General features: G+C 37.1%; 1 protein-coding gene across 1 annotated transcript; it reads right to left on the bottom strand.

The window, feature by feature from the left end:
- Positions 1 to 1,226: 1,226 nt before the first annotated feature.
- MMP23B (matrix metallopeptidase 23B) lies at positions 1,227 to 22,730 on the bottom strand. The gene is made up of 8 exons (XM_072426839.1): positions 22,223 to 22,730; positions 15,313 to 15,431; positions 13,993 to 14,132; positions 11,571 to 11,738; positions 9,086 to 9,250; positions 6,959 to 7,069; positions 6,058 to 6,184; positions 1,227 to 5,052 (listed from the first exon to the last, which is right to left on the bottom strand). The coding sequence occupies exons 1-8, from the start codon at positions 22,355 to 22,357 to the stop codon at positions 4,878 to 4,880; spliced, it is 1,140 nt and encodes a 379-aa protein (XP_072282940.1). The 5' UTR covers positions 22,358 to 22,730; the 3' UTR covers positions 1,227 to 4,877.
- Between the last annotated feature and the right edge of the window lie 960 nt (positions 22,731 to 23,690).

Below are 23,690 nucleotides of genomic sequence, written 5' to 3'. Positions count from 1 at the left end.
AAAATAGGTGCGATTATTATGTTCCTATGAGTTTCCAGAAGGGTTTCAAGCTGGTTATCTAGTCCTGAATCATGTAGTCTGTAATGTATATAGGTTCTATTGATCCCATTGTGAGGATGTTCCTGCAGTGACCCCCGCAGGTCGCAATAACTTGGGGATATTTCTCTGAATATTGTTACATTTTTACATCGTTTTTACCTAATATTTTGTTTTCACTGTAACATATCTTGAATACAAGCAGCATAAGACCCCTCTTTTTCATTCTTTTCTATTTCTTTGAGTGTTAATGCATATATGTGTTGTCCCTAAAGGGTATACCTTTCTCAGAAGTAATGGCACATAGCAACAATTGTAAAAAGCTGAAATATACAATACAGTATACAGTGGACCTCCTTTATTACACATTTGCATAAGGCGTGTTGGTTGTGGTTCTTTTATTGATTTATTTTTATGTTTAGATGATGTGATAGATGAAAAACAATTGAATGTATACCACCCTCTTCTTGTCTGTTGCTTTTTTTTATTGGTATTTGAGGGACTAACTACAGTACTCTAATGAAAAGTGTCTTTTTGTTAGTTTAGAATGTATAATTTCTCAGTACTGACAGTCCAATTGAGGCTGAACCAGGCATTCTTAAAAGCAATAACTAATAGATCAATGCTGAGTTTTGTATCTTGCATCTCATTGCAGCATTTGCTGGTAAAAGAGAGGTCCAGAGGTTTTGTAATAAGCTTACTGGCTTAATTAGCCCACTCTCCTAACTTGGACTAACTTAGAGCCTCCCCTCATTCAATCTCTTACCTATCTTCTTGGTTTTTTACCCCTCTGAGCTTTGAATTTGTTAGCAATGGCTGTGCTAAACTTGAATAGGGACATTTTCTAAGCTTAGTCCAGTTTAGGCGCATCTGAAATGAGTTGCACCCGACTAAGGCAGTGGTTGTAACACTGAGGTTAGCAAGTAGCTGGGAAAATATTTTCTAGTTTTTTTTAACCAGATATACTGGGCGATTGCCGGCTGTAGAATTTTTGTTGGTGTTGTGTAACAGTAATCTTATAACTTTGCATGTAAAAAAATTAAAATGATTTAAAGTACACATGTATATACACACTGAATGGGTCCAAGCTATCATGTATAGTTTGAACAGTAGTTTTTTTTATTATGAGCAAGACATGCTAAACCAAAGAAATATTTCAGAATGGAAAAAAATCTCTATGGTCCACTGTATTAAATATGTATTCTTTATTTTTTTTTAATATCCAGTTTACATAGGTCTACCAGATACAACATTTCATAAAGCAAAGCTAAAAATACTCTTTATTTATTTTGTTTTCTAAAACATTGTAGCACCAAATAGATAAAAGGAGTTGAAAGTTAGCAGTCTCTGCAGACCTTAAGACCTTTCTGTATGAACAGTATTCCGGGGTGAAAGTTTGCATAACTGAAGTGCAGAGAACATTCAGGTGCAAAACACCACATTTAACTGCTCTTTTTGCCATACTGCTTCTGGAGGTTGGTAATGTGTGATAGCACCAATAAATATCAAGTGTTGTCAAGCTCCGAATCTTTGATATGTCTGCCACCTTTTAATTTTTTCTTGCTTTCAACTAAGTTGAAGTCCCTGAAAAGAGTAGACATTGCTATACCTCTTCATTGTTGTGCCATTAGCTTTGTCTACTTAAGGTGACTAACATATGCTTGTCAATGCAGGATTTAGGGTGCCTGTGTAAGGAAGTTGACAGTTGCCCATCAAAACTGCCTCTGAGTTCCTCTTCACTTTGAGCAAACGTGGCGTTGGTCTTATGGCCAACTTTCTCTACTACAAAGAAAAGTGCTTGTTGACAGTTGCATAAGAATCATATTGATTGCAGTGTGTTGCAACTTAGGTTATTGTCAAGAAGTTGTCCAAGTATTTTATAGGCTCAGTAACTAAAATCTAATTTAAATCTCCATATTAATGTAATTTGAAAATTGATTTCAGTTGTTTGGAATCTACAGTTTTTATTAAAATAACTGGTAGTCCTGCTATGGATGTTCTTTCCTCTTATTATATTATGGCAACACTTTTTCCTGTCTCCTAAATATTTGACTTGTCACCCTAATTCATGGGCTCCTGAGGGGAAACCACAATTTTTAATTTGAACACACATTATTCAGGCCATAATATATATGTAAAGGATATAGGAATATGTTAAAAAAGTGTAGTTTATGATAAACAGTGCTTTAGCAAATTAAATGCTGGTTATTTAAGGTTTACATCCACTTTTAATCTCTCAGTAGCCAACGAATTTAATTGTCTGTGAAGTCATGACTCAAGATAGCTGTCAAAGAAAGGCCAATTGTAAGAATTTAGAGACAACGTGTCCGAAACCAAGCTACATTTTCAAGCAGCAATTACACTGAATTTATTCAGCAGTATACAAAATCCATATTTAAATGCACTGTTCCTCTCCAGTTTTTCAATAGTCGTTACCTATGTGCCTGCACAGAATTGTTCCCTTAAGGATTTCTACAGATTTGTAAAATATACACCTTGTCAACTAACATTGATATACTCTAGTATCTCGTGCTCAAAATAAAACTGAACTCAAGACACGGAATACACAGATACAATATATATTTGTGAGCTATTGTACCACCACGGTATTTGTAATGTTCAACCATTTTTGTGATACGGACGGCACAGCCAAGCAGTGACTTTATTTTGTTCCACTCTAGCAAAGTAATAAAGCTTGGTCAAGGTCTAGTCCCCAACCTGCTGTTTGGGCAATGGTAGGGCAGCAGAACACAGATGAGTTCCCTGTGCTCTCTCCCCTTCAGAACCCATGCTCACATTCTTTTATGGATTGCATTGTCATGGTGCTGCTGTGCAGAGTATCAGATTATTATTTTTTTTAATTAATACATAATGGATCTTATTTTGTAAGGGGGGAGTTGTATGTCTGAACAGTGAGAAAAATGTGTTCATTGCTTGTTATGTCAACTTTATTATTCCAATTGTGGTCAAAGGGAACCATGTGAGTTGTGCACAAACAATGTATATTATGCATAGCTTGACAGGAAGAAAGCTGGTGATGTATGATTTATAATGCACAAATCAGAAATGTATTTGTACTTGAAGCTTTCCTAAAATATATGTATGTTTTTTTCGCTTATGTTTAATGTAAAGTAACTGACACCTGTATCAACGCTCATCATATCAACCAGTTCCTAGTTGCTCCCTGACTATCAGGATGCAATCTCTGTTTCCCTTATTCCCCCTCTGTTGTAACATTTTATGTAAATGTAATATTGCACTGAAATTTTACACAACTGCTAAATGTTGCATTGGGTTTCTTCAAGCCAAAAGTTTTTTTTTTTTATATATACATTGCAGCATAAAAAACATTGATAGATTAAGCACTTTTCATGATAAGATAATTATGAATGGCCTGTCAACGCATCCCACAGGATGTAAAAACATTGTCAGCCTCCATGTATTGTGGTAACATGCACGCAACAATGCACAAATAGGCCATGTACATCCTTCCTTTTTATATGTACTTTAATCAAATTCTTGCAATAGAATGTATTATGCAGTTGACGTTCTTATGCAGATTAAAAGTAAAACGTTATTAAGAGGTAGTAGCTATGCTGCAGATTTGTAGAATTCCTCATTTACCTCCCTCCCCCTTCTTTTGTGGCCATCCTCTGGATCTTCTAGGGCTTGTACATACAGGTTTCAGTAGTTTTTACAAAAGTTTACAAAATTTAGGAAGTGCTAATGCTTATTAAAACCTTTTTTTAATGTGACAGCACTCCCATTAGGATCTGTGTTTAACCCCCCTCCCCTCTTTTACCACCAAACAGGAGTTGAACACTATTTTAGAGACTTTAGCAAAGCTGCTTGAAGTGACCTGAACGTTTTTGCAGGCTTCCTGATTACACTATTCTTAGTATACAAACTAAAGCCAGATATGTACAATATCTTAAACGCATAGGGAGCTGCTGCAAACACACAACAGTGCTGCACTGCTTTGCAACACTAAAGTGTCACTGTGTGCAGCTCTCTCTGCTCAGTACTATTGATAAAAATTGAAATGTGAAGCAGCTGGTAGAGTTCCGGAGCACCCAGAATCAGGAGTGAAATCCCTGTTGTGCTCCTTCTGTTTCCACAATGGCGGAGAAGGCTGCACGCAAACCTGAATCCTATTATTTTAACATGCCTGCTCCACAGGCATAATGAAAATATTGGTAAAGAATACGCAAGTTTATCACTTCCCTTCATTCACTTGTTAAATCTGTCAAACATGAGAAGGAAAATTAAACTTTAGAGATCTGAACCCATTTTCCTACTAAATTCCAGGGTTGCTAAGATATTTTTTTTGAGAACTACATCTTGGGGTTTAACACTTGAAGTCCAATGACATACCAATTTTTGAACATATTCATGAAGGCAAAAAATGGTAACTCAAGCAACCAATCAGAAGTAATTTTGATTTCTGTACACTGCAGTCCAGTAGCTATGAGTGACTGTATTCTCCCTGCTTTTTGCACTGCCATGCTGAATAAGCATTGTGGAGTTCTTGTATTAAAATATTGATCATGTTGCTCTAAAAAAAACACTACTAAATCCACCCCAATAAGGGGTTTTGTACCTCCCTAGCAATTAAAAATGTTTGGAAGGGGTAAAATGTGCAAAGCTCAATAATACAATGATTCCTCAGTAGACATTTTTCCATTCTTTCGCCACCCTTCGCAACCAAGTTCAGAGTCTAGGTGAACCAGTTGTAATTAGATATGGCATGTGGCAAGCTGCAAAGAAATGGTGGTGCCTCCTTTAATCAGTGGAACTGTTGGTCCCATGTAGTTCAAATCTGTATATACATATAAGATTTCTCACAATTGTACTCTTATATTCCAGGAATAAGTTGTCAGCACTCGCTCCCTCTTCCTCACGATGCAGGTATAGAGCCCTTCATTGATTGCATTGGCAATTATACTCATGTGGTCATCGTTTAGGGACAGGTATCCAGGATAAGAGTATTCCAGGAGCTCATTATCTTTGTACCAACTGCAGGAATAGAAGAACTACAGTGAACATCATTTGTGAAAATGTAGTGATTGAAAATGCCCATAGCAACTGATTGCATCATGAACTACAAGGTATTGTGCAGTACTTTTTATAGCTGACTTTTAGCAATTCATAGTCTATCCAATATCCAAAGAACTTGACAGTATCCCTAAAACAGCCCTTAACCAAACCAGAATAAAATACAGGTAAAAAATCCCTAAAATACAGATTTAAATCTAATTTTAAAACAGTGAATGAAACCACGTAAATCAACCCTTTATGTTGCCAGGACACATATATGATATTTATAAGTTCTCTACGTTTTGGCATGGGTTTCGTTTGAATGCTCTAGTTTCCTTCCTGGTAAGTTAATTGGCTTCCCTCCTTAAAAAGTTGCCCTTAGATATTGCAGATACAATGTAGTCATTTAGTCCATAGTGAATACCACTGTTTCAGGCTTGTTGGTCACAATCGACATAAGCAATGGAAATTATGGCTTTTATGTTGTAAGGCTTTGGAGTAACACAGGTTTAACCTCAAAGGTTTTTAGTGAAGTAGGCTAAAAGGAACCATAAAGCCCCTCGCTAAACTAGGAATATTTTTAAAGGATAGTACTTGGAGTACTACAATTTTTTTCCTTAAGCCTCTGGGCCAACTGTGCATCTGTTGTTGTGGCCACAGACTGTTGAACACCCTTCTTGGGATAAGGCAGTGGTGGGAACTGAACCCAAAACCTCTGCACATTGTGCTCTGTACATTGTTCCCTAACCTAATTCACTCTAGTTTCCTGGAATCTAAATGGGTTAACACATAACAACTTGCCTCACTGAGGACCGAAATGCAATCCATGGCATCTGATGTTACTGCACTCATCAATGGCTATGGAGAGCATGCTCTTCCCCCTTTTTCAGCCAGTACAAAAGATTAGCAACTTACTGTAACTATAGACAAAAATAACCCAGTCATTTCATTGGCTTTTCTATTTAGTTTTTAAAATATACTTACTAAACTTTTCCTTTTTTGTGGATAATTTTTTTTCCACATCGAAAGGTCATGTTCCTTCCTTCTGGAACCAGGCGAACTTTGGTTCTGGGGGGTATTGGAGTTGGCACTCGGGTAGGAAATGGAAAATCTACATTTGATAAAAAAATATTAGATGCATCCTAAGAAAACTATTTTGTTCCAGATGCTGAAACTACATGTGCAGTGATTTTCAATCTTTTTCTCGTGCCCCTTTTTTGGCACTTTTTTTTCCTCCAACTCCTCCAAAAATAAAGATTTATCATATTGAATTACCAATATATTGGTTGCAGTTATATTATAAGAATATCACATGATCTGATCAGCAAAAACTATAAAACAACTAACAGGCAAAGGAAATAAAATTGTTTAATGGCATTTGCAAAGGAGTAGGGTATATTAGGCAAAAAGTAAATGGTCAGTTCTTAAAGGTGATTTGTTGGAAGCAGGAAAAACAGATAAGTGTGAGGAACTGAACTACTTAGACAAGGACTAAAATTTATTAGATGATCAAAATGATAGGTCTTGTAGGGTATTCATAAAGTGCAGTGGTTAGTACCAACTATAAGTAGTCCAAGGAAGGGCAAATGGTGAACAAGCAACAGGGTCATGGGTCAATATGATTTACATGAGGTGGTGAAAGTTAGCCATCCCCACAGAATTGCAACCGTAGGCTCAACAGGTGAAAGCTGTTTTGACAGCAGAAGGTAACTATAAATATATATATATATATATATATATATATATATATATATATATATAATTAAATATAGCCATAAACAGTTTCCATACTAATATGCTAAAACAACACCACCTAGCTAACGTGGATCTTGCCATCTCCCCCTCTCCTCTGATATATATCTATTTATGCAGAGGGAATAGTTACCATAACAGAAATCACAGCTGTATGGGCAATACTTCTTCATAGGTTTCCTTCTGGACTCACAATACCCTTTCTGTGCCCAGCTGGCACATACTAGATATCTGTCTCTGCAGCCTGCAATAGAAGGAGAAATATGTGTTGGAGAAAGAAAGCAGATTATAATAGTTTGTTCATTTCTGTCTGTCCCAAAACAGCAATTTCACTATTTTGACCATGTAAAAAGATAAAGTTAGCATATGCTATCATGTGGTTATTCACGTTTTAAATTCACCTATTATGAGAAAGGTGTGGTGCATGCCATTGTTGACGTCTTAAAATGGCAGCTGTCTGTCATTAGCTTTCATTCAGACCCAGAACAAAAATGCAGATTGGGAAAGGTGAATGAAAGTCAGTAATGCCGATCTCAATACATTTCCTCGGTTAGTGAATCAAAGCAATAAAGGTCAGATTTAAATGGACCTCTTAGTAGGGGAGGTTGCACGTAGTAGCATCCAGGTTTTTATAATGTGAGGTTTATATTAGGGATTGACTTCAAGTAAAGACAAATATGTTAAAAGACAGTAAATGTTAGAATACTAGTTTTAGTGGCAGGTATGTCTTCTAGAGCAGTAGTGGCCAACCAGTGGTCTGGAGAGCACCAGCCAGAGCTGCGGACCATGTCCCCCGTATAGATCGCAGGCTCAGGACGGTGGGCAGGTTGTGTCTCTGACCTGTAATGGAGAGTGGGAAGGTTTTGGCATCATGACATCACTCTGGAGGAAGTTTCTTCTACGTTGAGTGACACACGGCTCCCTGCTCATGTGCGTTCCGGAGTCTGTGTATTTAGTGGTCCATAGGTCTGAAAAAGTTGGTGACCACTGTTCTAGAGAGGATAGCCAAGTTAGTGACCTTATTTGTCAAAACTTAAAGATAAAATTCAGTGTGGTCATGGAGATTCCTTTAACCTGCTGATTGGATAATGATCCAGGGATCAAGGCATTGATGAGGGGATCACTCTGCTATCTGTTGGAATGATACCACTATTAAGCCTAATAAACATGAGCAGATCCATTGCCAATTTTTAGCTTGACTGTCTGATCCAACCAATTTACATATCAGTAATTGGTTGCTCACAAGTCCCAAAACACTGCACAACTGTGTTTTTTAGTTAGAAAATAAAATTCAAAACACAACATGACTTGAATGTACATTTTATATATACCAAAACGTTTAATGTATTCACAATTGATTGGAATCCCAACAATCGGCCATTTACTCTCAATTGGCTGCTGATTCCCCTTTGGCTTTACTTTATTCATGATCAATTTATTGGTTCAAAAGTGATTTGAATGGAAAAAAAATTAAATCATATAAATAAAAAACAAATTAGGATCTGTTGAATGGCAGTGCTGATGTTTAAATACAGTAACATTAAGGCAAAAATGTATCAACCAGTGAAATTGACATTCACCAAGCATTAATAGCAATTGTGTTACAGTATGTTTTTCCCATTTGAGACTTCACTAAGCATTAGCAGCATGCATATGAGACAGTTGTGGGGCACAGTGGATGAGATTACACATGCAGCACTGCAAGAAATATTGTTGCATGATGTTTTATTTTAGTGTATTTCTAGGTAACGTTCGGCCCTAATTACCACTTTCCTTTATACTTAGCTATTATTTTTCTGCAGACCTTTATTCCTTTTTTTAATTTGTTTCTTTTTTTGTTTTTATTCATTTTATGTGTAGCTTTTTTTTGCACAGCAAGAAGTTTGCTAGAAAATAGTTTAAAAAATGTCATGATTTATCAAAAAAACATAATTTTAGTGTAGTTTTAAACTGAAATTGGGCAAAGTATAGAATGAAATGTATACTTTATCTCTCTAAAACGTATTCTAATAATTAACACCAATTTAAAAGGAAAAAAAAAAACATTGTGTTAGATTTAATATCTTTTTGTCTATAGTTAACAAGCATTTTATACAAAACGCTACTCCCAAAAGTAAACCTCCCTAAACACAGGCTAACAGTGGAAATGTAAAAATGTCTCTGGTCCATAAGGGGTAAACAGATATGTTACATTCATAGCTTTATTTTATAATGTATAAAAGAAAATAATAATAGTTTACATATTTTGCTTTGTACCCACCATATAAGCTGTAGATCCCCCAAATGTCATCCTGGGAGATGGTCTTCTTCCCAGTCAGTGTGGCATTAATATGCATCAGAGCTTCTCTATTCAGAGAGTGCATTAGTCCCAGAGCATGTCCAATCTCATGTGCTGCTACATGTACCAGATCTGTCAGCCACACTCCTACAAAGACAAACCATAGTTACTCCACTTCTTAATTACTACATTGAAAAATATAATTATAATTAATTCTAGCTAATAGTGAAATGTTTAGGATTAACATGATCCTGTCACATTGACACACAAACATTAAAGTAATTCTGCCTGGAAAAGAAGTTGTTTAATACTTACCTGTACCTCTTTTCACAGGGAATTACTTTGATGATAGAAGGAGTACTTAAAAGGTGAGTATAAGTGGTAAAGAAACACTTTTACTTTAATCAGCTTATAGACATGAAATGTCAGTCTGTTTGCGTTCAAAAGATGGTTGATTTGGAGCTAATCTCCATGATTGGAAATGTGGCAAGTTAAAAAATTTCTGTTTACCTAGCCCTGATATACCTGGTGCTGGCCACTTACCACTTCCCTTTCCATTGGCAAAACCATGCAAGTTTATGGGGCCTATAGAAATTTTAGCAATACTAGCCACCTTAATAGCATATATCCCAGACATCTATCGTCAGCTACACGCTCCAAGTCATTTTAAGTGAAGATGTTACAAATTAAGACCTCTGTTAGCTTTTTATTGCTGACTTGTATCTTTGTTTGAGAAGACCAAAGTCCAGGTAATGGGTGCCATTTAGATATTTTATCAGCATACTATTTATATATGTATTGGCTGCAGTTCTACTATAACATTGGCCTGGCATCATTAAAATGTTTACACGTTGGATATAACTGGATATTTTTTCTACAATTAAGATTGTCAATGTGGCTTGAATTTCTGGATATCCCTCTACCAATCTATTCAGCAAAACAAAGCATATCAATGCCAACAAGCCATGCAAGCATCCAGGACATTTGGAGAAAATTGCCTAAGATGACATCTGGATTTGTGACACTCACACAGTCCAGATTTCACAATAGGAAAGGATATGACCTGTATTCTAGCAAATAAAACCACAAGGAATGGTGATGACTAAAACTTTGTCTCTTGTAAACATCCTGCGCATATCTGACCTACTTTTCATTTTGTGTGAGTGTGACTGTGCTCCACCTGGTTCTAGTACTAGATTTTAAGGCATAACAACTAAAAATCCTAAAAGATTTATACTGTAAGAGTCTCTGTTTTCTTACTTTTTGCATATACAGGTAGTCTCTGGGTTACATACAAGTTAGGGATTGTTTGAACCTAAAGAGAAACTAAACTCAAAACTGCCAAAAAAGAAAAGAAAACTCTTACCTTAAATCCGGCAGTCCGATCCATCCAGGGGTGTCTTGCATGTGGTCTCCCGTCGTCCCGGCGCCGCCATCTTCCCTTTTTCCTGGTTCTTTATCCTACGTCATCCGACCCAGATGGGAGATCAAATGACTTTGGATGAAAAAAATCACTGCACATGCGTGATATCGGCAAATTTTTCTATTTGCACGAAAAGGCTCCTTCTGCACATGCTGGAGATGCTCGGGCATGTGCAGAAGGAGCACCCAAGAGCCTCCCATTGCTTCTTGATCACCTAAGCGATTGTGAATTAGGGGGTGGTGCTGCCAAAAAAAAAAGGGTGTTGCACCTAAAAAAAAAAAAAAACTGAATTTTTACTGTACATAAAAGGGTTGTCTGCCCTTTAGGTATAGTTTAGGTATACTTTAAGTTGAATTTGTATGTAAGTTGGAACAGGTACAATATTTTGACAAATGCAATTAGGAAAGATGTTGGTCTCAACATTTTATTATGCAGTGTGGGTTCAGTTACTGTATAAAATCCTCACTGTGAGTTAATCGCAAACAAAGCAAAAAAAAAAAAACTTTATGGAGCCTAGATATTCACTAACTTCTGGTGCAAGCTGTGCTTTGATATGCAAAACGAAACAACTGCAGCGTTTGTCTTGGTCTTTAAAGAGTTACAAGAGGTTGCAGCACAGCAAAAGACTTCTGCAAGTCATGCGTAATATGTCAGATGTCCCTAACTCGGGGACTACCTGTACTTAGTTAATATTGCTAGTCTCAAAAAACTCTTTGACATGTCACATGAATTACAAAAGAAAGAGAGAAGGAAAAATCCTTCCAGGTTGTCTGCCATGGGGTTAATATTGTAGGTATGTATCCCCTCAATTTAGGGCATCCGGGGCATGGTTATAGTTTTTTTTCTCTGCTAATTTGGTGGAACTCCTTCGGTAGACCATCAGTCTGGAATCTTTCCTTTGAAGAGTTAAGTTGAAAAATAGCCATAGACAAAATAATTTTTTAAACGGTACTGATATTCTTTGTCCAGGTAAAATAATTATACTTAGAAAATTATCTTTTTTACAGAAATGGATAAAGTGAAGTTCTCACGCTGATTTCATACCTTTTTTCCAGCTGAACCTGGTGTTCCCCACAATCCAGTATTCACTGTCATCAAAGTGAATCTCCCCAGTCTTCGGAAAGTAGGCATGCGCTAATTCCCCAGTTGTTCCATCAAAGCAGTAGTGGATTCTTGATTCCAGGCAGTCCGTGTGATTTATACCGTAGAAACCTGGTAAGAGAAATTTAATTTGGCCTCATCATGTCTCACTTAAGAACTGTCTCTGTTGTTATAATCTATGTTAGAATCTATCCTTCCTTAGTACCATGCAGTAAGGGTTTATATAAGATTTAAAAAACTTATTGGCAGTCTGTCTTTACAATATAAAAAGTTATTAGCTGACCACATTATCTTTTTGAAGAGAACATGTCACACATGTATGCAATTCAGCAAATTTATAGAAATGACCTTTAGTAAAAACTGTATATTAGGTAATCAGTCGATCCAGAGTATTCATAGGAGCATGAAAATCATAACTGACAGCTCCCAAGACTGTGTATATGTTATCTTAGTGATGAATAGCTAAACTGACCAAAAGGAAGACTTCAGTGGGAAAAAAAAGGTCAGGGCCAAGTTCAACCTTTCAAGGTATGGTGCATACTTTTAGTTGCCCATATTAATCTATTGATTATTTTAACATGCTGTTTTCATTGAAAAAAACTCACTGTCATCATACATTTTGGGTGAATTGTACATTTTTTAGCAAGACAGAATTTATAAAATTGTAACCACTAATTAGTTTACCTGTTATTAGGGTATCATAACTCTGACTAACAGCTACATTCTAGTTCCCAAGCTTCCTATTCATAGTGATAGTCTCATAGTGAAGCTGAATTAATGGTTTACTGTCTTGGAATGAACATGTCATTTTTTTTTCTTTCAAAAACAGGATGTTAAAATCGACAATTTCTACTGAATTGGTTAGCTTAATAAATGATTGAGTACCGGTAAGCTTCACAGTCTTAAGGAAAAAGAACCTTAAGGATATAAAACCTTCTCATGCTGAGGGCATCAGGCTGGCACTATCAATACAAATTACAAGATCTGCTAGATTTCGATATCAGTGGCATCAGAAAGATAAACAGGAGTGATTAATGAAGGTTTGGCTACTAAAAAGGACAAAGTAAGCTGTCATTGCTTCTTGCAATTTTAACAATAGAAAATGTGCCTAGGGGCTAATTGTAATATTTTCTAGTAGCAGTACTAGTAATTTATTCTATGAAACAATGCTTGAAGCTGAACTCCAGTCTCACTCTTTAACACTTTATTTTATCTGGGATGCCTCCAAATTTACATGCCTCATTACTCATCTTTTTACATATAAAGGTAGTCCCCGGGTACATACGAGATAAGGACTGTAGGTTTGTTCTTAAGTTGAATTTGTATGTAAGTTGAAACAGGTACATTATTTTAACAAATGCAATTAGGACAGATGTTTGTCTCAACATATTATTAGGCAGTGTGGTGTCAGTTACTGTAAAAAATCCTCACTGTGAGTTAATCAAAACAAAGCAAAAAAAAAAACTTTATGGAGTCTAGACATTCATTAACTTCTGGAGCAAGCTGTGCTTTGATATGCAAAAAGAAACAACTGCAGAGTTTGTCTTGGTCATTTAAGAGTTATAAGATGTTACAGATCAGCTGTGTTTAGCAAAAGTCATGCAAATCGCCCCTCCCCCCATCAAGCCTCCGTCCTGCACACAAGTGAGCAGAGAAGACACGATCGTGTCTAGGAGACGTCCGTGTTGCATGTCCTAACTCAGGGACTACCTGTATGTATATTCTGTGTTTTGTTAGATATGCTTTAAAGATGCTACAGTCTGGCTTGACTTGTACCCACAATTGCCTATTTTCATCTCTACTTCTCATTTAGTTTGACTTTTCAACAAAACAAATTTGAATAATTTCACTTAAAGATTGAATAAAAGCTTTTGTGCAATAAAACAAATTTGATGTGGGTTTAAATGAGGTATAGCTGAGAGATGTCATCACACTCAGCAATGATTGATCCCTATGATTGGATTTTAGTCTCCATGCAGTGCACAAATGCTGTAATATTTACTGGGCCCACTTCTGTGATAAGAAAGACCGCAATCTGCCTTGTTACTGATATTTATTACCAGCAGTGTATTCTTGCTATGCAATGCATATACTTTTCAGCTTTTAAAATAGTAGTAAAAAGTTAGTCAGGCTTTGTATTCTGTCTATAACACCATTGGGGAGATGTTCCTCACTCTCCGTCTTTCCGAGGCTTCTGTACAAAAAATGATGGGCTGCAGCTGCCATCTTGTGCAGATTGTTTGCCTGTTAGGTAAACCACTAAAGTCCCAATCATTCATGTGTTTACAAACAGCTTAGTGGCCTATGAAACTAAAGGCCTGGTGTTCTCCAACATCACTTTGAGCCATCCACAACGTCAACTCACCAATCCTCAGATCGCTTTCATAGTATGCAGGGACTTCTTTAAAGTGAAAGGGAGTCACATCACTCCACATACGGAAGGCTGCTGCTATACCTCTCCTCGTTTCACTCTCATTAATTAGGTTTCTTGGGAATGAGACAATTCTGCAAGGAACAATTGTTACACAATGTTACTGAATAAAGAATTGGCTGAATCAGTGCTGTGCAAGGACTTGTGAACCAATTGGCTGGCCTAAACACTGTTACATGGGGGGCAGGTAGGTATCACGCTGATGAGTATTTAAAATATAGCGTTGCCAGCTTCAGGCTATGAAGTGTGGCAGGGTTGTTAAATAAAATCATTTATCAGTCTAATCTTACCAGGCAGAAATGAGATTATTGCAAGAAGCAGTTGTAATCTACTTTTATTGCCATTCTGGCAATAGCACATATGTTACCATAAATGGAATTTCTATTGTGGACTATTTGCATTAGATGTTAAGATTATCTGGATGCATTTGTTGTGATTCACTACAGCTGTTATCATTCCACAGATGTACAGTATGTTCCAAATACCTCAAACAAGGAGAATGTTTTGTGCTGGATGCCTTGTCATAACATAAAAAAATTGTCTGCATACAAATATATTCTGATGTGTTCATAGTAGGTAATAATGTCATTTTATCAAATTAACATTGATTACGTATTGGCTTTTGACTGTTACAGCTTTTTAGACTTTTTGCTTTGCTGAACATTGGTGCTTGCTGCAATAGACAGCAATTTTGAACAATATTTACCATAGATTTACCATAGCAGTCAATCATTAGTCATATACTTATATGACAGCTATAAACTAAAATCTGATTTGCCATTCTGAATGAGTGTCTCCTTCACTTTGTTATATGTGGTCACATTTTATTAACTAAGCCCATTTTTAATATTTATCATGTATAGGTTGATTTTTTTTTTAAGATGTGGTATGTGCTGTGAAAATGTGCCTATTGTTCCTCTGGCTAAAAGAAGCTGTAAACAAAAACCCAATGGAAGAGCCAGGTCACCAAAATATTATATATATATATATATATATATATAATATACAGGTAAATAAAAAATATGGCACATAATGTATGTGTTACCACTTGCAGACAATCTGTACTCAAAAGAGTGGGCACTGGTAACACCACCTTGTAATGCCAGGATTGCCAGGGGAAAAGAATGCAGCCACCATACTTATAGACTGGTTTTGGATTAGATTCACTTTAATCAACAACATTCAGAGACTCCTTGTGTTATTTTGATTTGAATACAAAATACATATTTGTATGCTCAAATGACTGTTATGTACCTGTATGTCAGATTAAAATGATCCCATTTATGCAGACCCGGAGTCAGAGTATACCGCTTGGTCCTCAGATGATACGGCAAGCTACGAAAAACTGGGACTTGAGCCACCACAGAGTCTACCTTGGAGAGAGCAGAAAGTGTTACAGAAGCAACTACTTTAATCTGAACATTGAACTAGTACTGAGCACAGGTACACGCACCCAAGTTGGCTCTGTTATTGCCCTGATATTCTCAGAATGGCAGTGGAGAGCACAGAAATTGCATAGGAAAAAAAAAACAAAAAGACCCTAAATGTAACTCCGCTTATGGAGTACATTCACTCATATTGTGAATTCTCTTTCCATAAAAAAGTTTAGAATGTTTTATATAATTTTAAAGTGCATTTTGTGTAATTTGTAGATGGCAACACTTCTGGGGCCCACCAAAGAATCTATGGCTTGGAGAACTCCTGTCTTAAACTTGAACTTGCTATGCAATTTTGGGCTTATTATAATGAGTGCTATCAGAAATATTTTTCCAGTCTCTAGCTGATGACTGGAGGCCCCTGGATTATAATCACAGTACATGAGCTACAAATGGAATTTCAGTTATGGAAATCCAGAGTTTACTATTGTCCCGAGACATCTCATCTCCAGATATCCTAACAACTATACTATAGATCAGGGGTGCCCACACTTTTTTGGTTTGTGAGCTACTTTTAAAATGACCAAGTCAAAATGATCTACCAACAATAAAATAATACGCTTATTAACTCCTGTGTGCTTTAAAGTTTATTTTGAAAGGCAGGGCACTGCTATCTACTCGCATTGCCTTTGCAATCTAACGGTAGAGCGCGATCCACCTGTTGGGCACCGCTGCTATACACGGCTCCTGGTACTGTTCACTACATGAAGAGAAGATGGTGTTGGAACATGTGAAAAGCAGAACAAATGTGGACATCTAACATGGTCCTAAGGACAATTGCATTTTGCATACATATCCCATCTCACCTAAATCCACCAAAGTCCATGGACGAAGTCAAATATGATATTTGATTTGAAACTGATATTTGAATGTCTTCTGCAAAGAACAACTAACATTTAACATCTCATTGTGGGCGTACAGGAAGGTCTTTGTTTTACTGGGATTTGCTTGTGATTTATCCTGGCAGCCTCATGTTTATTCCAGCCTAGGGAATTATTCCATGCTTGCTAAAGTGGTGATGTTGGAGCCTAGAGTTTTATTAAGGGAATGCGTGACTCAGCAAAAAGTCTGGAGCCACGCTTGCACTGCACAAAGGAAAGGGGCTACAGATGATGTATGCTTTTGATTAATGCAAGCTCATGTATTTTACATGCATTGATATTCTCAATATCATTTGCAAGCTGTGGGTGTACTTATCAGCAGTTCCAAATTACAGAGATGGAGATTTAATACAGCTGGGAAAACACCAGTAAATCCAGCTGTTAGACCTGTGTCTTTAGTTTATTATTTTCATAATCACAAGGCTGAGTAGGGTTGCTTGAAAAAACTACTGATCCAAGCAACACAGCTGGACATACTGGTTGGGCTGTAATGAAATAGCAAACGGGTGGGGGGAATAAATGGGACAACCATGGTGAAGAAGAGTGTAGGAGAATTTCCTCCTGTACTGCTGAATATTATGCAGTGCTGCATAATACATCATTTCAGCACCGAACAATGTGGGTCTACAGGCCTTGAACTTGCTTGCTTGGCTTTTGGCCTTGCATCTAGCAGAATTGTGGGCTAGTGGTGGTCAGGAAGTTGGCAACTTTTTTTTTCTTATATATAATATATATTTTGAATATGACCTCTGTTGTATCCTTAGATACTGAGAATGTTTAGTTTATTTTTTAATGAAAGTTTACTAGGGATTTTTTTAGTGCTTAGTGCATTGCCCTGCCTTTTTGCACCTTTCCTCCTTTTTTGCTAGGTCTGCTCAGTTGCTATTCTTTTCTTTGTTTAAATTACAAAACCAGACACAATTCCATGACATCATGCATTTAAAATGACAGTAATGTTTTTTTCTGTCTATATTAACTTACTGGCAGAAATCCATATTTATGGCCCTCTTCCATATTAACTACTACATACACAAGTACAAAGAATGCCTTACTTATCAAAGTTCCTGAGTGAGAATTGTTTCTGTTGGCCAATGCAACCATTTTTTTTTCTGATTTTCCATTACATGGGGTTTTAAGGGAACATCTGCAAGGGAAGGACCATTCTTTTAACATTTTCATTCATGAGGCCCTAAGTTTCATTCCTGTCTGGAATATCTTGTCCACACCCTACACTATTTTCTTTATTATTGTGTGTGAATATGACTGCAGCTGTGGTAAAATTTGCCTTTTTTCCTAATAGGTTCAATAATTGCTCTCCATTTAGCTGAAACAGTGACTCTGACATTGATCAGCTATTTATACAACTGGCCAACAGTTGCAATTCTAATATAAACATATCATGGATACTTCTGTCCTGCACAACTACGTAATGTGAAAACAGACTTCACATTCCAAGTAATGAACGCTAAAACTAACCCCTTCTTTACCCAACATTTTTATTTAGGAAATACGTGACTCAACTTGTCAATGCACTGCGGAGCAACATAAAATAACAGCTTGCCCTACTTTTTTGTGCATTGTTGAGTGTTGAGCAGCCTATTCAAGTCAATGGTTTGTCAAATGAAACTAATGGCAAAGCATGTTTTCATAAACACAGTGCACAGCTGTAGTGAGAACGTGTACTTACCTATGATATATTTTTAACCTCCATGTTGGCATTCATTTTTGTACTATAGTTTCGGGTGCATACACCAAGCAGAAAAGAGTTCTCACCTGAATAGCTTGCATTTTAGGTGAGCTGCATGTCATACTTTCATAACCATTTCCGAAACAAACTTTCTTACTGTAATTAGATCATTACTGGGCACATTATTTTTTTCTGTGCCACACCAGATAGCACTCCTTGTGTTAGTACTACAGTTACATAAAATCTCATTCAGATCTTTTCTCATAAAATCTCATTCAGATCTCTTTAAGACACTGGTAAGATTTTTCAGAGAAACCAATTTTGCTTGACGTTTAAAAATAACATGCATATGAGTATACCTGATGTGTCAATGCTTGTTTCAAGGTCTGTAAACGAAAGTAGGTTGGGAGCTGTGCCTGCACAACAATGGAAGATCCTATTTTAAATCTTACAAGTTCCTTTTTCCAGGCTGGCTTCACACTTATGCATTTTCTACAATTATGTGCCCATCATATATTGAAGAGCCTGCCAAATTTCAAATGCAGTTGGACCAGGAACAAAAGACCTGTTTTCATGGTTGAGATTTTCTATCCATACATTGTCCACACGTGAAACATTTTTAAGTGCTCCCAGGAGTTCTATGGGTCTCTTCTTGCATACTAGTGTACAGAATTTTTTTTAGGTTTTTTGCAGCATGGCAATGCATTATGGGAACCAGATCAATTATAAAAAAAGTATATTGTGTTTTTATATATCAATACCCTACGGTTTATGGACATAGGAGTGAAGGTAACCCTAATGTTTTACTTTGTACGCAAAGCTCCCAAGTGTTTGTTTTAGAATTTTGACACTGCAGCAAGGTGAGAATGTTGCCGGTCCCTTAAAAAGGAATATCCCTGGACAGGATATCATGGTGAATACAGCCTGGTTATTGAAATACAACATTGAAAACTGCAGGCAACTGAAATTGCCTATCTGGCTTTGTTCATTAAACAGTTGCTTCTGTTTACCACAGGTTGCTGGAAGATCATCATGGATTACAAGCCCAACTACAACTTACTCTGTATATACTACATTTTTGATCTCTCCCTCATGGAGCTTGGATGCCATCACATACCGTAGGTAAGCTTCCACTTGTCTTAAAGAACACATTAGCCCTAATTCATGTTTTTGCAGAAAAAGCAAAGTACATTGTTAGAGTTTATTGCAAGTTGTACAGCTCAGTACATTTAGTAAATACCCTTGCAGTTACCGTATTTTCATGTATATGTGGCTTTTTTATGATTTTATAGGATCATAAAGGGCAAAAACAGAAGGTATATTTGGGCAGTATCACACATTACAGAGACAGTTTTATTGCTGCGCACACATTTCTCATTGTTCTATGGTCTTCTGGAGATTGTAAAGCAAATCAGACATTTATGATTCACATCATATGCTGAACATCTGTGAGACTGTTTCGAAAAAGTTTTGTGAAGAGGTCACACTTGCTGACTATGCTGATGAGTAATTTATCAAATAGCCAATTTTTTTTTCTTCTTAGTCTGTCTTAGTTTTTGATTACTTTTGATTATTTTTGATTTGATTTTGATTATTTTAATAATTATGGACTGTATGCATCATATTACCATGCAGTAATAAATTTTCCTGACGTGAATTGTAGCATTCTGTGTCATTCATATTGAATGGGCCCCAACAGTTCATCTCAGCGCACCTTTCTTTGAGGTATGCAGGGAAAGGTGGTAGACTCTCACTTCTATTCTAATTACTGCTTATCGCAGAGACAGAAAACAACAGGAAAACTCGCCAATGGGAACAAAGACAGCCAAAACCCACCTAAAAAGTTTATTCTCAAGGAGATTTAAATTTAGCCTCTAACTTCTATTTCCAATTCCTGTCTGTCACATGGACAGAAATATTGTGTAAACTCTCCAATGGGAACACAGGCACCCAGAACCTTCTTGAGTCTCTGTGAGGTTTTCATTGCTGTCTGTGGCTTCTTGTACTGGTAAAGCCAGTTTCCCTAGTTTCCTGTCCATATCCTTGTCCCTTTGTCATGTTATCCATTGCAATCTGTGGGATCTCAAGCTGTAATGGCTAAGAGTTTTACTGATGCCCAAATCAGTTTAATCAACTTTAAACGTTGCCTAAATATTATCAGCCTTGACATCAGGTTGTATTTGGATATACCTGCTCATAAGTGCTGAGCGAACCCGAACTGTAAAGTTTGGGTCCGTACCAAACTTTACAATTTTGGGTACCTGAACCCAGCGAACCCAAACTTCCAGGTGTTCACTCATCCCTACTGCTTATAGGTACTCTTTTAATCATTTTATTTGGAATTGAAGCAGACATGCAAGTGCTTATCCCATATAATGTCATGGCTGCTATCACAGATATGAAGGGGGTTTGTCTCATTGCCATTGGGAGAAGAGAATAAACTTCTTCCCTGTTACATCAACTCAGACAGTGATTTATAAGGGTTTTGTGCATTCCTCTGTATTCTTCCTATATGTATACTAAACACAGGATTAGGGAAACTATCTGGGAGAAGACAACACTTATTGTGGCTTTGTAGGAGCAGAAAAATTACAAGCAGAAAAAAGGTTCATTCAAAACTATCATAATGATAGTTTTCAAGCAGGGATACTTTTTTTTATGTGGTAATAATTAACATGCTGCAAAGTGAACCATATAATTAGCATATTAGGCCTTACTCTGAGGAAAGTTTGGTTGTATTCCAGTGTATAAAATTTGTATTGAGCCTAAAGGTTACAAATATAAGTGACACTCCTTAGGGTATTACATGAAATACCAGGGAGATGCAACTTTGATCTGTTTGGATGTTATAGTGCTCACTTGTTTTAGTGACCACTCCTGGTGGGCAGCCTTCTTCAATAAGTGCTTACCTAAATGGCTCCAATCCTGTCCACCATAAGGCAGGTTCAGAACTGCCATGGATCAAGTGATCTTGTGTGGCTTTCAGAAGCTGGCACTTTGCCAGGTGCTTAGTCATTTGCCCCATAGCGCTGGTTTCTTAGAAAGCAGCATCTGCACATTTGACAACTGGTTGCAGTGAGCGGTACTAATACCGGTCACTACTGTTCCCCTTAATGGTGTTGCCATGTCGAGAAGCTACTTTTGGCCTTTCAGGGTAGCAGTTCACTGGGATGAGGAAGCGGTAACCGCACTGCAACTCCACTGCCAGTCTGAACATATTGGTGTATTTTTCTACACTTTCAGTATGCATAGAAGTCTATATTTTAACCCCATTATGTCTGGAGAATTCACCTGCATCTAGGTATGGTCAAGCTGACTACAAGCCCCAGCCGTGGATTATATCATAAATTGTAGGCAGAGATATGTACTTCTAACATTCACCCAGACCCTTTATTTTTCCTATGGAAATTAGAAATCTGTCTCAAACCAAGTTTTGTAAACAAACTACTTGTATTTTCCCAACAGCATGTTTGCTGTTTTTTGTAAACTGTCATTTTTGTTTAGAGACCCTGTAACCAACCCAAAACATGCAGCTAAAAGCACAAACAAGTAAGTATTTCAAATGCTTAACAGTTTTCCATTTAGTAACTTTCAATGCACTTGCATTGTGTCCCTGAACTGGCTAGCAAATATGTCTGCTCAAGTGCAGAGAATAATAGAGTGCAATAGCTCATGCTGACAAATCAAATGTTATTATTCATTTGTTTGCCAACTTAAAATCCAAAAGCTGAGTTTTTGGTTGGTTACTTGGTGCATTTGTCTTCACTTCCTGTGAAGAACCGCTGCCTTTAACACATACCTAGTAAGTATAAGACATGCAAAATAAAGCAGTATGGCAGCTTTTTATTATATTTAATTAATTAAAGAGCATTTAGTGCTCCTGAGCTCCTCCAGACTTTTCAGTCCTGTCTACATCAGCTCTCCAGACTCCAGCTGCTGTGGTCTGGTTTCTTAATGGTGACAATTGTGAATAATGCAAAAAAAAAAAAAAGATGATTCTTGAGTTTTAATAGTTTAATAAAGGCTGTTTATTTAATAATATTGTAAATTATAAATGAAATTGTTGAAAATGTTAACATGGTAAAGCATACATAAAATGTTAGGTTAAATTTAGTTTTTGATCTGTTTTAAGAGGTACCCATTTTAGGGCTAACTCTTACCTGTGTCTTCTTTTCTGCTATGATGGAGGCAGTGAAAATGCCAGCGACCAGTGCTGCCAGCGTGAATGGTCCAAGGATTATCCAGGTGAGTCTTCTGTGTCCATTCCCAGCATCTTCTTCTCTTTGGCAGTCCATGCTGTCTGACTACACTCTTCTGCTGGAACCTGACTATGGTGATTGTGATTCCTCTCTATCAGCTGCTGGTTAACAGAAAATACTTTGCATAATTCCCACTTCTACTCTGAAATGTGTATTTTTGTTTTGCTTATATTTCCATGTATTTCATCTAAATTCCTGATCTACAAAGTTATGTCTTCTTTGTATGAGACTGCAGATGACTACAAGGTCTGGTGATAATAGTCCTGTATGTAAGATTGCCTGAGTTTAGCTCACTGCTTCACCATCACTGCTCTTTCTAAGTTGTTCTAACTTTTCTGTTTCTCTCACTTTCGTTAAAAACCTAGGCTGAGTGTTCAAGGCTGCCAACTATCCTTCCAATTGAAGCCAAATGTTCTCATCTTTCACAGGCAAAAAGGGTTTGGTCTAGGACTGTGTAGGGGCGAGTGTGGGGGGATCAGTGTATGCAGTCTACTTCCAGCTGACTGGCTCAGCAACAGCAGGGATACATCTGATCTTGACAGCTTGTTGTAAGGAGACCAAAAAAATCATCATTAAAAAAAAACATTCAAAAGCCTAATTCAATCTAATGACGATATAATCTTTAAAGACAGATGGTTTCGGCAGCAATTTAGTTGCATGGTGTACAGAATTGGAAGTAAACCACTAACAAACGCTGACCTGCATATGCAGAAAACACTAACTGTGTTCCAGTCATGATCTAATACAATGAAATGCAATGCTTCTTTATGGCTTCTTTTACAATTGCATGGTGCACAGTCTGTTTTTAAACCCCATAGTCTATGGGTGAGGTTGCATAATGTGCCGTAAAACACTTGACAGTTATGCAAGTGTTAAATGTCATGCATAACCAATAGTTACCATCAGTTATGGGAATTTAGCTTGGAAGTTAGAAGACAAGAGTTAGACTGAAAGTTAAAGGCATTTTCTTTGCATGAGTGGAGAGCAGATTCAGCAAAATCATGTGCAAATGTCAGGATTGTTTCTAGCCATTTTGGCGCACCGATCAAGACACCTACAGTGCCCTTCACCCCACATGTGTGATGGAAAGGGTGAAATAGTATGGTGGGAATAGCCACATGGAGGGGTCAACCAAGATAGAGGTGGGACAGTCAAAAAGGATTGATCATTGAGGATATAGGGGATAAACAAGATGGAGAGGGCCACTAAGTTTCCTTAATGTTGTTTTTTTTACATGTGGTGACAGTGCTTTTATAATAAAACAAAAACACTCCATTATGGGGTTCTGGTGACTTCCAAGGGTCGACATGGGAATCTACAGTGTCCTCCAGGTTTACCAGGTGTTCAATGAGACCTGAGTTACCCCCAT

Source organism: Pyxicephalus adspersus, chromosome 11 (assembly GCF_032062135.1).
Source record: "Pyxicephalus adspersus chromosome 11, UCB_Pads_2.0, whole genome shotgun sequence".
NCBI classification, from domain to species: domain Eukaryota; kingdom Metazoa; phylum Chordata; class Amphibia; order Anura; family Pyxicephalidae; genus Pyxicephalus; species Pyxicephalus adspersus.
The sequence above is the reverse complement of the archived record's forward strand: the minus strand, read 5'-3'. Positions and strand labels throughout refer to the sequence as shown.